The 17,813-nt window shown below is 41.0% G+C and overlaps 1 protein-coding gene across 1 annotated transcript in view; it reads right to left on the reverse strand.

Annotated features, from left to right (window-relative positions):
• Positions 1-17,813, reverse strand: part of LOC130427112 (titin-like) — a 156,361-nt gene that overhangs the window by 51,251 nt on the left and 87,297 nt on the right. The window contains 36 exon segments of the mRNA XM_056754159.1: positions 16-2,970; positions 3,082-3,375; positions 3,473-3,772; positions 3,911-4,192; positions 4,314-4,622; positions 4,879-5,181; positions 5,279-5,578; positions 5,679-5,960; positions 6,047-6,352; positions 6,442-6,744; positions 6,947-7,228; positions 7,310-7,460; positions 7,559-7,707; positions 8,204-8,503; positions 8,604-8,900; positions 8,997-9,314; positions 9,406-9,705; positions 9,922-10,051; positions 10,142-10,323; positions 10,400-10,708; positions 10,799-11,228; positions 11,358-11,557; positions 12,238-12,546; positions 12,639-12,938; positions 13,038-13,331; positions 13,445-13,729; positions 13,881-14,177; positions 14,283-14,582; positions 14,675-14,977; positions 15,167-15,661; positions 15,804-16,106; positions 16,218-16,517; positions 16,602-16,880; positions 16,974-17,285; positions 17,369-17,565; positions 17,702-17,807. Coding sequence (XP_056610137.1) covers positions 16-2,970; positions 3,082-3,375; positions 3,473-3,772; positions 3,911-4,192; positions 4,314-4,622; positions 4,879-5,181; positions 5,279-5,578; positions 5,679-5,960; positions 6,047-6,352; positions 6,442-6,744; positions 6,947-7,228; positions 7,310-7,460; positions 7,559-7,707; positions 8,204-8,503; positions 8,604-8,900; positions 8,997-9,314; positions 9,406-9,705; positions 9,922-10,051; positions 10,142-10,323; positions 10,400-10,708; positions 10,799-11,228; positions 11,358-11,557; positions 12,238-12,546; positions 12,639-12,938; positions 13,038-13,331; positions 13,445-13,729; positions 13,881-14,177; positions 14,283-14,582; positions 14,675-14,977; positions 15,167-15,661; positions 15,804-16,106; positions 16,218-16,517; positions 16,602-16,880; positions 16,974-17,285; positions 17,369-17,565; positions 17,702-17,807 — 12,762 coding nt within the window.

Consider the following 17,813-nt stretch of genomic DNA (forward strand, 5'->3'; position numbering starts at 1 on the left):
TCAACCTATACACACCAATTGGATCCTTTGCAGTGATGGGTCTGGATGGTTTGCTTGGTTCTCCCAATCCCACTTCATTTTCAGCTTTGACGCGGAATTGATAGTCATGGTTAGGGATCAAATTGGTGACCTTCATACGTCTTTCGGAGATAGGGCTCTTTGTGACAGGGACCCATCGAACAGCCCTTTTTTCTTTTCTCTCAAGAATGTAACCAGTGATTGACTTTCCACCATCATTCTCAGGAGGAGCCCACACAACAGTCATCTCATTTTTGCCTATTTTTGTGACTTCTGGTGCATCGGGTGGACCAGGTCTGTTGTATTGTGTTTTAGCAATAATAGGTTTGCTCTCCATTGGGGGACCAGCTCCCATTTTGTTTTCTGCCCTGACTCTGAAAATGTATTCATTTCCTTCAACAAGACGGGTTACATTACAGTAGTTGGTGACAACAGAGGCAGAGTAAGTGGACCAAACCATTCTTCTGGTCTCACATTTCTCTAAAATGTAACTGTCCACCTCACAACCACCATCATCCTCTGGAGGATCCCATACAACTCTGCACTTGTCTGTGGAAATGCCTGAAATCTTTAAATCCCTGACAGGCCCAGGTATATCCAAAACAGAAACATTTGCATATGCAGTGAATGTTCCAGCAGAGTTTGTAGCAGTAATAGTGAATTTGCCAGTGTCGCTACGTTTGGTTTTAGTCATGAGGAATTTAGAGTAATCTGGTCCAGTGTCAACACTGATCCTGGGATTATCACCTGTAGCCTTGTCCTTCACCCATGTAACCTCAGGTTGTGGTTTTCCTCTTAACCCAGCCTCAAGTCTTACTGATTCACCGGCTTTAACTACAGTGGTTCCAGCAAATTTCAGGTCAAGAACTGGCTTCTGAACTTCTTCTTTGACAAGAATATCAGATGTCCTAACCCAATTGCTTTCTCCTCCATCGTTGGTTGATTTCACTCTGAACTGATAGGTTTGATTCTCAACACATTTGTCTACCATGAAGAATGTGTCTTTTACGACTCCCTCATGTAGTTTTTCCCACTCTTCAGCATCCTTTGATTTTCTCTCCAAAATATAAGCCAAGTTAGGGCTGCCACCATCATAATCTGGTTTTCTCCATTTAAGGAAAACAAAGTGCTTTCCAATGTCACTGACGTGGAAGTTCTCTGGCTCACCAGGCTTCTGAAGTGGGTCAATTGCAAGCATTGGTGTTTTTGTTTCTGTTGTTGGTCCTGGACCACACTTGTTCTCCGCAGACACACGGAATAAATACTCATGATTTTCCATGAGCTTTGCTTTTACCATGCGATTCGTACAGTCAGAGGATATCATTGACCAAGTTCTTATGCTTGGCTCCCGACATTCCACAATGTAATTTGTAATCTCAGTGCCTCCATTGTCCTCTGGAGCATCCCAAGATACCATGCAAGAGTTTTTAGTAACATAAGTCAATTTTAGATTCTGACAGTGACCAGGTCTATCAAGTACATTTAATGTAATTGTAGCTGAAGCCTCTCCTGAGTCATTAACAGCCTTAAGTGTGTACTTTCCGTGATCTGCTCTGGTAGCCTCCTTGATGCACATTTGCACTACTGGGAAGTTGTTTAATAGAGTTGTGCGTTTGTCTTTTTCCAAAACTGTTTCACCTTTGCTCCATGTGATTTGAGGATCAGGTCTTGCTTTCACATATCCAGTGATATTAATGTTATGTCCAACACGAACAGTCACACGTTCACGACATGTGGCGTCCATCTCAATTTCTGGAGGAATGAGGATGTCCTTGGCAATAACTGACTCTGGGACTTCCCGTGTCTCGCCTTCTCCAATCATGTTGACAGCTTTAACACGGAACCTGTATTCGGTGCCCTCTGTCAATCCCTTCACTCTATAAGCACACTGCTTAATCAGATCATCCTTATTGCTCTTCTCCCATTCCCCACCTGATTTCTGGCATTCAATTATGTATCCTAAAATAGGACTGCCCCCATCCCTTGTCGGTTTGATCCAGACAATATCAGCATACGTGCAACTGTAGTCCTTAATCTTCGGGTTGATTGGAGGTCCAGGAACAGTAATTTGTCTGCAAGGCTTGGCAGGATCTGAAATAGGAGAGGGTCCACTAAAGCCAGCAATATTCTCAGCAAATACTCTGAACTCATATTCAATGCTTTCAAAAAGTCCAAGCACTCTGTATCTGAGTTCTTTGCATGGTGTTTTATTCACCCGAATCCATTTGCCTCCCTTATGTCTACGTTCAATAATATAGCCACTAATTGGACTACCACCATCAAACATTGGCATTGTCCATCCAAGTGTGAGTGCATCCTCAGAAATGTCAGACGCCACTGGTTTTCCAGGATGGCTAGGAGGCTCAAACTGATGCCGGGCTACAGTTGGTGCACTTTCAAGAGCTGCACCAATGCCCATTTTATTTTCAGCTCGAATTCTCACTACATACTCTGCTCCTTTTTGTAGACGTGAAATCTTTAGCCTTGTGGCTGTGCTACCAGAACTGACTCCTCCCCATGTTTCCTTATTTGATTCCCTCTTCTCAACAATATAGTTCATGACTGGGCTTCCACCATCATCTTTGGGAGGACGCCATTCAATGACCATGGAGTCTGGAGTGACTTCAAGAATATTAACAGGTCCAATGGGGGCAGCTGGAACATCAAGTACTGTGACATTCAGAGCAACAGTCTTACTTCCCGCTGAGTTAGACACTGTGAGTATATAGGTTCCTGTGTTGTGTCTTGTGCATTCAGAGATGCTCAGAACAGTAGAGAAGTGGTCTGTGTCAATTTTAGTGTTGTCTTCACTCTTGATTTCCTCTCCATCAATGACCCATTTAGCAGTGGGTATCGGAAGGCCTCTCATGATGGCAGGCAGTCTAATAGTGGTTCCTGCTTTCACGATGATGCCATCAATTAGCTTCACATCAACTTCGACAATGGGTGGTACTGTTAAGAAACATAGAAGAAAAGATTAACTAAATAACTAATGATTATCAATGAAAATTAAAATATATAACCTAAATAGTCATAGAAGATAGGCATAAAATTAAATCTAACCTAGTTTTTCATGGCAAAGAACTGGCACAGTGGTGTCTGGTCGGCTTAGGCCAATAGCATTTTCTGTCTTTACACGGAACCTATAGGTCTTTCCCTCTTCCAGGCCCGTCACGTGGCACTCAGGAATGCTGACAGTCTTAACAACAATCCAGTCCCTTTCACCTTCTTCTTGATACTCAACCAAGAACCCAGTGATGTCACTTCCTCCTGTGCGATCAGGCCAATTCCACTGGAGCCACACCTCAGTTTTGTCAACATCTACATGATGCAAGTCTTTTGGTGGACCAGGTGGGACTGAAATATGCAGATGAATATGTTAATTACTATAAAAAATTTGAAGGAAAGTTTTTTGTAAGCCATGGTACTGACTTTTTTTATCGTTCATACTTACATAGTGGATTCATTGCTTTGATAGCTTTTGGTGTCTCAACATATTCACTTCTGCCAAACTGATTTTCTGCTGCCACACGGAACATGTATGACATTCCCTCAATCAAGTATTTGGCCATCATGCTACGTTTTTTGGATGATGAGCACACTGGTACCCATTGTGTAGCTGCACCATCCTTTTTCTCAACAACGAAGTTAGTGATGCGTGTACCACCATTATCTTCGGGGTCTTTCCATGAAAGCTGGGCAGAATCACTTCTGACATCAGACACTCTGAAATTCTGAACAGGTCCAGGTTTATCTACATTAACAAAGAAAACACAACAAATTAATTAGCTTTGAAAGAGAAAAATATTTTCCTTTCATTGATGAGCATGTTCTGATTGTTCTGACATGTATTTAAAAGACGATAAGAATTGAAGTAAAAAAATAAAATTACCAAGTACAAGCACAGTGCATGTGGCTGTTTTTGATCCTGCTGGATTTTCTACATAAATTGTATAATCTCCACAGTCGGCACGTGTGCAATAGCGTATCTCTAATTTGGATGCTGTTCCAGATGTCTCGATATCTGCTTTTGGAGGAACATCTGCATCATTTTTCTTCCATGTGATGTTTGGGAAAGGTATTCCCTTGATTCCAGCGATAATATTAATGTGGGTTCCAGCCATTGCTTTAACCTCCCGAGGCATGCCCATATCCAACAGAAGTTCTGGAGGTTCTATAGACAATAAAAAAACATTGTAAATTTGTCTTTAGTTGATTTACAGTAATAATTTGTATCACTAAATAACTAATCAACTACGTAACTAATGATATTTATCTAAGGTTACATAAATTACCAAGTCTGTCTTGTGCTCGAACAGGCTCTGGAACATATGTAGGCTCAGATTCACCAGCAGCATTGGCAGCCTTCACTCTAAATCTATAAAGCGCATCATCCTCAAGGCTGATAACCTTGAATCTAGTTTCCTGGCAGGAGTCAGGTGTCTGATTAACTTGGAGCCATTCCTCGCTATCGTCTTTTTGATACTCAATGAGGTAGCCAAAGATTTTGCCTCTGCCAGAGTCTTTAGGTGGCTGCCAAGAGAGAGTGACAGACTCTTTTGTTGTGTCAATTGCTACTGGAAGTACAGGGGGGCTTGGAATGACTGCAGGGAAGACAAAAAGGAAAAAGTTAAGACATGAATACCGGAAATAACACAATAAATGTAAAAAAAGAATCACATGCTACCCTAACCAACTGGTGAATTGTTTAGAACACAACAATCCATGCGATAACACCTGCGCTCACATTGCCAGGCACATTTTTTTCATTTTTGAGCACTCAACATCCCTAGGCTCAAAAATAAAAACTCTTGCACCCAAGGAAAAGTTGAATGAAAAATTCAGATATCAGAACCGTACCTATAGGATCTTTGGCGAAGACAGGCTTCGAGGGTGGACTGGGATCACCAACCCCAATCATATTCTCTGCCATGACACGGAATTCATATTCACACCCCCTGAGAAGATCAGGGACCCAGTATTCAGTGTTAGGGAAAATGCGGTCTTTTCCAGCGCGTGTCCATGTGTTGGCCATGGTCTCTTTCTTTTCAACAATATAGTTTGTGATCGGTTTGCCACCATCAGCTGGTTGTATCCATGAAATAAGGGCTGTGTCTTTATAGATTTCTTTTCCCACAGGTGCCTGAGGAGCATCTGGAACCCCTGTAAATGACACAAATTTCAAAACATGAGAATGATCCCAATCCTGAAAAAACTTGTTTGACCATTCGACTAGATTCGATATAAAACTGTCACTTACTGAAAACATCCCTTGCTTTTGTATCAGCGGACAGTAACGGTTCACTAATGCCATGAATATTCTGAGCGCAGATTCTAATGATATACTCTCTACCCTCGATCAGTTTTGGAACTCTGCATGATGTTCTTGTGCAAGATTCTGTAACAGGCATCCATAGATCCCTGTTTGTGTCTCTCTTTTCAATGATGTAGTTGGAAATAGCCGCTCCGCCATCATCCAGTGGAGGCTTCCAAGAAATGACCATGTAATTTCTGCAGATCTCATCAAAGATAACAGGACCCTCTGGATGCTGTGGTCGGTCTAAAACAACAAACATATAAATGTTACATAGAGGATTTTTATTGAGTTTAAAAAATGAAAAGATGAGAAAACAGTTTGCTTGACCGAAAGATCAGCTCACCGACAACAATGATATTGCAAATGCCCTTCCGTGAGCCTATGGAGTTTTCCAGAACAACAGTGTATTTTCCACTGTGGTCACGTTTTGCCTTTTCAATAGCCAAGCACAAAATGTTATTTGTACTAGTGAGAGCAATTTCCTCATTAGCTTGAAGCTCTTTATCAGTTTTGAACCATTTAATAGTTGGTTGTGGTTTGCCTGTGTATCGACTTTGAAGAGTACAAGTCTCGCCAACACGAACCACAATCTTATCACGGAAGCCAAAATCAAGGGCTGGTGGTTCTGTTTAAGAGAAAGGGGTGTATAACAAATTATATACAGTAAATTAATTAAATATGAGATCATTTAAAAAAATTAACAATACGTACCAAACTCTTTCTTGCACGTTACTGGTTTGGTGCTGAAAGAAGGTTTGCCTTGGCCGATTTGATTTACAGCACTCACACGGAATTCATAAGAAGAACCTTCTTTAAGACCCCCATGTGTGAATTTACGGTCCATTAATTTGTTGTCTGCTACAATACGCTCAAAGTTGTCTTTTCCGATGAGACGAACCTCTAGAACATAGCTTGTGATTTCTGAACCTCCATCATATTTTGGAGGTCTCCATGAGATGCTTATTGAGTCGTTCGTGACTGCAGTGACCTGAAGATCTTCTGGGCGCTCAGGAACAGCTAAAATAAAAGACGTAACACAAATGATTTAAGGTCAGTACATTTACAAAATAAACATGGATAGAAACAAATAAATACACAAGACTTACAAAGTGGATCTTTGATGACAACTGGTGCTGACGTCTCAGTAAATGGACCCATTCCAATAATATTTTCAGCTGCAATTCTGAAGTAGTAACCCTTGCCATCAATAAGACCCTGGACCACTGCATTATGTCGCGTGACAGTATATGTCACTGAAGTCCAGCCTCTGCGGTCAGCTTCTCTCTTCTCGATTATGTAGTTGGTAATAGCTGAGCCACCATCATCTTCAGGTGAATACCAGGTCAGCTTACAAGAGTCAGCAGTGAGATTCACACCGGAGAAGGGCTGACCCACAGGACCAGGAACATCTGCAAGGAAACAAAAGTATTTAGGGTGTACTGGCATAATAAGTAATATGCTATGTGTGTTTAAGGCAATATTTCCTAAATTTTAAAACCCTTATATTGGCTTTTATTAAAATATTTATTTACATTTTATTAAAATGAATAATGATTGGTCACTGATTGCTTTGTGTATCAAAATAGAGCATCAAATGGGGAAATATATTACCTAACACTTCAACAATGATTGCTTTCCTCCTCTCTCCACCTGCATTCTTAGCAGTCAGTGTATAAATGCCTTGGTGTTGTCTCCTGCAATTTTTGATAACCAGCGCTGAACTGATGGAGGTGGTCTCAACCACAGCCTCCTTTGGCAAATCGGCATCATCTCTGTTCCAAATAATTTCTGGTGCAGGCTTTCCTGATACATATGCCAGGAGGCGGATTACACCACCGGCATGTACAACAATCTTTTCCTTGACAGATGCATCCAGGTCCACCTCAGGGGGAACTAAAAATAAAGATAAATAACACTTAAAAAAATTACACGCAAAGCACACATAAGAAAATCTTGAAAATGAACATCACTTACTTGTTCTGTCCTTGACTTCAATCACTTCCGCAACCTCACCAGGCTCGCCAACACCTGCTGCATTCACAGCTCTCACTCTAAACCTGTAGTGTCCGAGCTCTTTTAGACCAGGAACAACAAACTTGCAACCTCTGATTTCCTTGTCTTTAACCTAGTAAAATCAAACCAGACAAAACAAATGTTTATATATGTACACAACCATAATATATATAAATGCTTAATGTAACCAGACTTTGTTTATACACACACCTTCTCCCATTCCTCCTGTCCTTCTTCTTTGTACTCAACAAAATAGCCTGTAATCTTAGATCCGCCATCAACAAGTGGTGGAATCCATTCAAGATCAACAGTTGACTTGGTACAGTCTGTTACTTTTGGAGTTGGAGGTCCTGGAGGTGCTGTTAAGAAATAATACAAGCGTTGTAGATACTACATTCAAAATATAAAATCAGCTCAGGAGCCTAAAAAGAAAGTAGTATTTAACATACCTATAGGGTCCCTGCACACAACAGGATCAGAGGGCAAACTAGGTAGGCCACATCCAGCGGCATTCATTGCAATAACACGGAACTGATAAATAGCACCCTCCATGAGACCGGTTACAATGTGAGAAACTCCCATAGGTCTGATTCTGATAGGATCACGATTTACTCTTGCCCAACGTTTGGCTGTGGTTTCCTTACGCTCCAGCCAGTAGCCAGTTACTGGAGACCCACCATCATATTCTGGTTCTTCCCAGTTGACTATCATGGATTCAAGTGCAACATCTGTGACAGTTGGCTTGTCACATTGGCCAGGTACAGCTGTTTGAGGAAGGGAAGAGCAAAACAGGTATTAAGCAAAATAAAACAAAAAAAAATTTCTGTGCTGAAATATTTTGTGAAGGAAACTTACTGAAGAGGTTTCTTGCTTTTTCAGGTTCACTGTACAAGGGCGGTCCTGCCCCATATTTGTTCTGAGCCATAACACGGAACTCGTATTCGTGACCCTCAGTTAGTCTTTGTACAACGTACTGGCATTCTTTAGGATCACTAGAGACATGGACCCATGTCTTCCTGTTCTCCTCACGCTTTTCAACCACATAGTTTGTAATCTTTGAACCGCCATCATCTGTGGGTGGTTTCCAGGAAAGGCCAATCCTTTCAGCGAAAACTTCTTCAAACTTTATTGGTCCAACAGGTACACCAGGACGTCCTGATAACAGAAGAGTAAGAACATTAATTGTAATTTTTAAACCCAACATATCACCAATAATTACGAGACAATAAAACAAATGTATAATTCATTGACGTACCCAAAATATTGAGTTTGATGCTCTTGGAAGCTGTGCCCAGGCTGTTGGTGGCTGTTAGAGTGTATACTGCGCTATCATCTCTCTTTGACTGCTGAATCAACAGCGTGCATTTATCATCAGACACAAGTTTATTGACATGTTTGTCATACTGCACGCTGGTTTTGTCATCAGGCTTGTCAAGTGGAGACTTCTGCCAGACAAGAGATGGGAATGGACAGCCCTGAATCCTGGAAACAATGGTGATATCAAATCCTTCTGCAGCTTCTAAAGCCTCTCTGAGATCAATGTTTGGAGGACCTAGAGAGAGATAACAAAACAATCATGGTTAGTGAAAAAAGTATGGTATTTCAACACACATTCTCAAAAATAAAAGAATGTTTATTTATCACTCACATGTCTGGTCTTTAATGATAACGGGTCCGGCAGTCACAGAGGGTCTGCTCGCTCCAGCTTCGTTTACAGCTTTGACACGGAACTCGTACTCGCCACCTTCCTTAAGGTCTTCAACAATGAAGGTAGTCTCTTCAACATCTCTCTTGTTGCACTGTTTCCAAGTTTCTTTCTGGGGACCACTGGTATCCCAGCTCAGCCTCTCAATGATGTAATGCTTCACTGGTGCTCCGCCGTCATTCTTAGGAGGCACCCATGTCAGGGTCACTGTGTTCTTGGTCACAAGGTTAATATTGACCTTGGTTGGAGGATCCGGAGGATCTTCACATTGAGAGAAAAAGGACAAACAGTGTCATAGAACATATCGGAGGCATATGTGATACTTTATAAATTATATGGGTAGCTGACATACAGATAGGATCTCTTGCCCTAACAGGTTCGGAGGTCTCTGTAAACGGTCCAAAGCCAAGGCGGTTCTCAGCACGAATGCGGAACAGATAGTCCTGGCCCTCAAGGAGGTTGGGCACGACAAGGGCCATGCTAGCACAAGCAGGGCTGACGGTTGTCCAAGCCTTTCCATTGACGGCTTTCTTCTCAATGAAGTAACTCTTGATTCTCTCACCACCATCATTATCTGGCAGCTTCCAAATGAGTCTCATCGTAGTTCTGGTTACATCAGTAACTTTGAGATCCTTGGGGGCTCCAGGAACATCTAGTAAAACATTAAATAAATCCGTTACATCCATTTGATGTAGCTTTGCATAGAGTACCGAAGCCTATATTAAGCAAAAAGCATGTAAATAGCCTTGACTTGTGGGCAGTCGATACAGGGTGACCAAATATCTCACACAACAGTGGGCAAAGTCTAAAATTCACCAGTTTCCAGCACAGTTTAAGTACATACAATATATTTAGGAAGTCAACTCACCGAGCACATTTACTCTGACATTGACGTGTTTCTGTCCTGATTTGTTCTTTGCTGTAATTGTGTACCTTCCAGAATGACTTCTCAAACTCACAGGAACAATAACAGTTGAGGTTGTGTCATTAGACTCCACCTAATCACCAAAACAAATAATTATTTCCCTACATGTCTTTTTTTAATAAGATTTAAATTAAATTTTTTGTCTTTGTCTGAGAAAGGTTACCTGTGAATCCACTGGCAAGACATGGAGACGATCTTTCTTTTCTGTTTTTGCTTTGCCGTCAAACTCCCATGTGACTTTAGGAACGGACCGTCCTGTGATGGTAGCTGGAATCTTGAAGGGGGTTCCAGCACGAATAGACAGCAAATCATGTGCACTGATATCCATAAATATCTTTGGTGCAGCTGTAGAGATAAGACACAGTGTAAGGTCAACGTGCAGAAGTAACATGCATAATTCATAATAAAACTGAGAGTTTACTTTGAATGTCCTCTATGCGAACTTCAGTGGTTCTGGGACTCGGCTCAGATTCGCCAATCTCGTTGACTGCAATGATTCTGAATCTGTATTTTTTAAGCTCTGGAAGGTTTGGAATGGTGAACAGTGTACTAGGATGCAGATTGTCAGCATCATTTATTCTGGCCCACTCAGATGTGCCTTCATCCTGGATCTCAATGATGTAACCTTTGATGGGGCGACCACCATCTTTACCTGGTGGGGTCCATGAGAGGGTGACACTATGTCTGGTTTTGTCAGCAATCTCAGGAGCAGCTGGCATGCTAGGCGGAGCTGTTGTACACAAATAAAATAATGACCTGATTAGGTAAAAAAATAATTAATGTGATTAGAATCCAAAAGCATTTAATCTAATGTTCTTACTCAGGGGATCGACAGCAAAGGCAGACTGTGAGGTTGCACTAGGTGGTCCAATGCCAGCAGCATTGCAGGCCATCACACGGAATTCATATTCAGTTCCCTCAATAAGACGAGTAACCATGTAATCCCAGCCTTTTATGCCACGCTTTGACACCATGACCTTATTCACACGAGACCAATAAGAAGTGCCCTTTTCACGTTTCTCAATCCAGTAGCCAGTTATCATAGATCCACCACTGTCCATAGGTGGTTCCCATGTCAGCAATATGTGGGCCTTGGAATACTCAGCGATAGTGACCTTCTCAGGTGGGCCGGGGAGCGCTAAGGGATCCCTAATCTGAATTTCTTCTGTTTCGCAGGCTTCGCTTATTCCATATTTATTCTCAGCCTTGACTCTGAATTTATAGTTGCCACCTGTTTCTAAATTCCAAACCTGCAAGAGACATTTAAAATTTAGATAAATAGTTTTAGCTGTTAACTTTGTTTTACATAAACATTCATTCAAAGTATTCAATAGATACTGTAAAACAAATATTAACTGTAAAATAACTGGTGGTCTTACCCCATATCGCCTCTCGATAATGGTGTTAGTAACGTTCACCCACTCTGCTTTTTCAGGATCTTCACCGTTAAGATCTTTCATCTCAACAATGTAGTTGGTAAGCTCACTGCCACCAGTATCCAGTGGGACATCGCAGGTAAGTTGGCAAGACTGAGCTCTGATATTTGAAAAAGCTATATTTCTTGGTGGTGTCGGGCGATCTGTAAAAAATAAATAATGCAACACATAAGAGTCCTTAAAGCATTTGAAAAATAAACAACACATGTCCCACCTTATATTATGTGACTTTAATGCTGTGCACTTACATAAGATAAAAAGCAGTTAATGCATTGTAGTTATTATATATTATCATTTATCATGTCACTTACGCACTTACTTACATAAAGTTTATGGTTATTAAGATTCCACATTTTAGTAAAATAGTAAATTTATCAAACTTTGGAATAACACAAAAGAAACTATAGGATTTAAGTTGTTACGAAATTTAAAATAAATTAAAACTTTTAGCTTTAAAAAAAGTTTTTTATTTTAGCATCCTTGGTAAAGTATATCAGTCTGGGATGCTTTTAAAACAATACTTAAGGGGTTCCATTCTATGTTGGGCTAATATTGGCTGCTTTTTCTTCATTATACATTCAAAACATTTTTATTGGATAAACATTTTCATAGTTTTGTGTAGATAAATTATTTCAGATTTTTAAGCAAATGTCTCAGATCAAAAGATTTGTCAAACTTTTAAAGAGTAAGTTAGGATCAGGGGTCTAAATACTGTACGGACAGATTCTTTAAATGTAAATTTCAAAGTACACCCTATAGATTTCTTATGTGAGTAGACACTTAATATAAAGTGTGAACCAAGAATATATAAATCACAACTTACCCAGTACTTCCACTGTGATGTGATGACTGACTGATCCCAAACGGTTTGAGGCATTAACGGTGTATGTACCCTTGTCCAGTCTCACAACACCAGGGAATGAGAGTTTGGAATGTGATGTCACTCTGTCGATCTCTTTGGTTTCTATCAGTAGCTTCTCAGTGGGCATGTCAATGACAACATCATCCTTTAGCCATTCAATCTTCGGCATTGGAAGGCCTGTGACTTCAGCGGGCATCTCAATAGGTTCGTTTTTCCTCGCTCTGATCAAATCGCCCTTGAAATGCTTCAGCATGTGCAAAGATGGAGCCACTATAATGACCAAAAGATTGTTTTTAATATTTGCACGCTGAGACATCATGAAAACACAGAGATCAACAATAAAACATTTAATCCGTACAAACCTTCATCATCCTGAATGACAACAGTCATGGTAATTGAGGGCTCGCTTTCACCGATCGCATTCACAGCCTTTGCACGGAACTCATACAAATGCAACTCGTCAAGGTTCTCAATTGTCATAATTTGAGCAGTGCACAGCTCTTCGTTGACACGCTGGAAAGCTGGCTGATCCTGTCTCTTTTTCTCAATGATGTAGCCCATGATTGGACTGCCACCATCATTACGAGGAGGCCTCCATTCAATGGTAACAGAGGACTTTGTCCTCTCTGTGTAGTGAAACTTTTCAGGAGAAGTTGGTGGACCTGGCAGTCAAAAATGAATATGACAATAAATGAACATGGTCAAACAAAATTGTTTAGTTTAGTTTGTGGAAGTACAGGTTGTATGTATGTAAAGATTACCTTGAGGATCCACAGCACGGATAGGTCCAAGATCGACCGGGGGACCACATCCATACTTGTTCTTAGCCACAACACGGAAAATGTATTCCTGTCCCTCGATAATACCTACAATCTCACATTTGGATGAAGGGGTCTCAATCGGTTGCCTCCATGTGTGCATCTTTGGTTCTCTCCTTTCAATGATGAACCCGGTGACATCACTACCACCGTCATCATCAGGATCAGACCAATTCAACATCATAAGCTTTCTGGTAACTACGACAGGCTTTAGGTCAAGAACTGGTCCAGGAACGTCTGAGGAGATATTTTCATGAGAGATTTTAAATGATCTAGAACTGGCAAAATCCTATATTTCTCAGAATGAATCTAAACATTGGCCACCCAATCTACAATTCAAGGGTGCTTACCCATAACTTCAACCCAGGTCGATGCAGATTTTATCCCACTTGGATTTGCTGCTTGGATATGGTATTTCCCATGATCACTTCTCTTTGTGCTTTTAATGACAATAGTGCTGTCGTTTCCAGCTTCTTCTACCTCCATGCAGTCTTTGTCTATTGCACCATCATCCTTAGTCCATTTCAAGGATGGGAAAGGTTTACCAGTCACATGTGCCGGAATTCTCAGCATCTCTCCAGCTCTTACAACAACTCCATTTCTCACAGAGATATCGAGCTCGATGACTGGCACCTCTGTTTTGACAAATAAACCAAGTTTAATATTCTGCTATTATTCACATTAAAATTAAATATTATTATATAATATTATACTGTTTAACTTATTATAATATAAATATATTGTTTAAAGTCAAACAATTTGAATTGTTCTATGCTCATATCATACCTGCTGGATTTCTCACAATTACTGCATCAGTTAAACCAGGAGCGCCTTCACCTGCACAATTGACCGCCACAACACGGACAATGTATTTGGCACCTTCTCTAACGCCATACACAGTAAACGTGCGGCTCTTCTGTGGTCTCTCTGTGGCTCGGGACCAGTCTTTAGTACCAGCAACAACTTTGTCAACATGGTAACCAAAAATATCTGCGCCACCATTGTCGGCAGGGGGATCCCACTCAACGTCAATTGAATAGTCTGTGGTGTCAACAACCCTTGGAATTGGTGGACCAGGGGGCACTAAAAAGAAATAATATTCATTATAATGTAGTTCATATTGAAGTGACAATTGTATCCCTCATGTGTCGATCGGATATATAGTAAATTCTAGGGGTGTACACTTACTGATCGCTGCCTGTGCTGTTTTTGGTTCTGACGGTGGGCTGAACTTTCCAGGTCCGGCCACATTTTCTGCACAAACTCTGAAAATATATGTCATACCCTCCAAAAGACCCAGTACAGTTATTTCCAGATCAGGAACAATGGTGCGATTAACTCTTGCCCAGTGTGTGCTGTTAATTTCTCGTTTCTCAACCCAGTATCCCTGAATGGGGCTGCCATTGTCATTGGGCTCATTCCAGGTAACAACCATACTGTTAGAGGTGACATCTACAATTTCTGGTTTCTCTGGTGCCTCTGGAGGATCTAAAATAATGAAGCCAATGAAACCATTAGAATAACTGTAAAGCACAATAATAAAAATGACGTGCTCAACAAAACAATGAAAATCTTAATACCGAATGGATTCTTCGCAATTACGGGTTTGGAGATGCATGGGATTCCAGGACCATATTTGTTCTCTGCCGTGACACGGAAGATGTACTGTTTGCCCTCAATAAGTTTTGTCACTGGATATCTGCAGCCTCTCAGGGTTGATGTCACAGTGATCCAACCAAGCTCAACCTTGGAGTTGTCTTTTCTCTCCAGCGTATAGTTAAAGATTTCACTACCACCATCATCCAAAGGAGGATCCCACTTGCAGATGATGGAGCTCTTTCTCACCTCCTCAAATGAGAAATTGACTGGCGGTCCAGGGGTATCTGAAAATAAAATATAAAGTGATATTCTTTTCTCTAAAACATTGAAAACAAGACTAAAACATTGAAAACTCAGCATTAACTGTAAGTGTTTCAAACTTTGTTTCTTCTAATATTTTACTTAAGAGATTTATGCTAAACATGAAACATGAAAACCTCAACAACAAATAAATACTTATAAAGAACACTCACCAAGGATATTTACTTCACAGGAAGCAGATGCAACACCATGATCATTCTCCACTTTTATGGTAAACACACCATGATCTGCTCTGATGGTATCTTTCACAATGATGAAGGATTCACCCTTCCTCTTGGAGTCAATTGTAAGACGCTCATTTAAGCTTGGGTGGTATGCCTCTTCGAGTTCTTCAGGTTCCTCCACCTCCTCTTCTTTCTCCTCCTCTTTCTTCTCCTTGACTTCCTCCTTCTTTTCCTTGTCCTCCTCCTTCTTGTCTTCCTCCTTCTTTGGCTCTTTGTCCTCCTCCTTCTTCTCCTCCTTCTTCTTCCTAATAGGTTTCTCTGGCCTCTTCTTTAGAGCTTCTGGCCAAATGCTTGAATTGTTCCTCGTCCATGTAATTTGAGGGTAAGGGAATCCAGAGATGTAGGCATCCAATCGCATCTCCTCACCTCGTTTCACAATCAGACCTGATTGAAGACTTCCACTAAGGAATACCTTTGGACGATCTGTAAACAGATTTTTTTTTTAAACATAACATTAACTGGTATTGTGTATAATGGTTCTTTACAAATTACATATTTTAGAGTTAGCTTTGTTAAGGTTAATGTTGGATTAAAGTGGCTGTAATGAAAATAAACACATTCATACCAACAGCATCCATGGCTTTGATCAAAGGTGTGCTGCGTGAAGGATCACTAACACCAGCTGCATTTTCTGCGGATACGCGGAACTGATACTGATTCCCTTCCTTCAAGCCCTTAACAGTGTAAGACAACACTGGTACAAGGAAGTCATTGCATCTCACAAAATTATCTTCCCCTTTCATCATCTTCTCCAGAATGTAACCCATAATTTTGCTTCCACCATCATACATTGGTGGCTTCCATGTCAGGGTCACAGACTCAGAAGTAGGGTTGTGTGTTTCCACCTCAATTGGTGGATCTGGGCGTTCTGTATGTGTATGATATAAGTAATTAAAAGCAGTACGTAAATATCAAATTCCTACAACAAACTGTAAAAAAATGCTCGTAAGATATTTCCAAATGATGCAGAATAACTTACGCTTCTGATCTTCAGCAATTACAGGATTGCGAAGCTCGATGAATTCACCGCCGCCAATCTTGTTCACGGCTCTGACACGGAAATAATACTCTCCGTTTTGAATGAGATCTTTAACCTGCCAGACTAGTTTGTTTTCCCCAGACATAACATTGACATAGGTTCTTCTGCCTGCCTCTCTACGTTGCAGGACGTAGTGGAGAACAGGGCTACCACCATCATAGTCTGGAGGATCCCAAGACACCTTACAGGAGTTTTTGGTAATCTCACTATCAACAATTTCCTTACATGGTCCAGGAAGACCTAATTTAAAAAAAACACAGAGACAAATGTGTTAGCTTTATCCAGAGATCCTGCATACAATAAATATTATTAAATAAAACATACCAATAACTTTGACATTGATTGTTCCACTAGCTGCACCAAGGCTGTTCTCCAGGGTAACTTTGTACTGGCCACCATCGGCATGTAAGCAGCTTGGGATTTCCAGATGGCAGGATGTGTACTCTGTTCTGAAGAAAATTCTGTCGTCAGCCTTCAGTTCACTTCCGTCTTTGTGCCATGTGATCTTGGGTGCTGGAACAGCCCTAAATGGAATAGGGAGGTGCATCTTTTCACCCTCCACAACAACAAGGTCCTTGGTCTGGAAATCGAGGGTCGGGTTGCCTGCATTGATATGGATCATAGAACACTCAGTTGACTGAAGCAACATGTCAAAACATTAACAGTTTATCATATTTGAAAAGAGAATCCGCTTACAGTCTGAATCTTTGGCATATACACTCTCAGAAATGTCAGAGGGTTCACTGGCGCCCACAGAATTGACAGCATGGACTCTGAAGGTATACTGCTTCTCAGGCAGGATGCCCTCCTCTTCACCTGCTCTGTATTTCAGCTCTTTGACCGGACGAGAGTTCACCCGCATCCATTTCTCTGTACCAGCCTCGCAGAGCTCAATATTGTATCCAATAACTGGACTTCCTCCATTTTTCTCTGGGGCCTTCCAGGAAATAGAAATATGGTCTCTAGCGGCTTCAGTGATGTGCAAGTCCTGAGGAGGTGATGGTGGACCTGTCAAGAGACGGAATGTGATTATACAGTCAAGATTGATTGTTTAAATACTTCAATACTTTCAGAAATTCTTGTTATTATACCTGTCGGGTCCTCAATGACAACAATATCAGTGGGTTCACTTGGGTGTCCGATTCCAGCCTCGTTTTCAGCAGAGACTTTGAACTGCACTTCTGTGCCCTCTATTACATCAGTCACTCTGTAATGGCAGTCAGGACCTGAAGTTTTTCCAGATTTCACCCAACGGGTTCCAAGTTTCTCCTTTTTCTCAACAACATATCTAGGATGAAAGATATGATAAAATTAAGATTTACTGTGTTTTTATTTAGATTTCAAAAGCAAATAGCAGGACTAGAACAGCACTGGGACCCTTAACTACAGTGTTTTGTACTACTGCAATGGCCATATGTGACTACCTCAAGACTGGTCTGCCACCATCCTTCTGAGGAGCATCCCATTTCAGGTCAACATGACTCTTGGACACCTCAGTAACGGTCAGATTATATGGAGGCCCAGGAGTACCTGTTA

Source organism: Triplophysa dalaica, chromosome 8 (assembly GCF_015846415.1).
Source record: "Triplophysa dalaica isolate WHDGS20190420 chromosome 8, ASM1584641v1, whole genome shotgun sequence".
Taxonomy (NCBI): domain Eukaryota; kingdom Metazoa; phylum Chordata; class Actinopteri; order Cypriniformes; family Nemacheilidae; genus Triplophysa; species Triplophysa dalaica.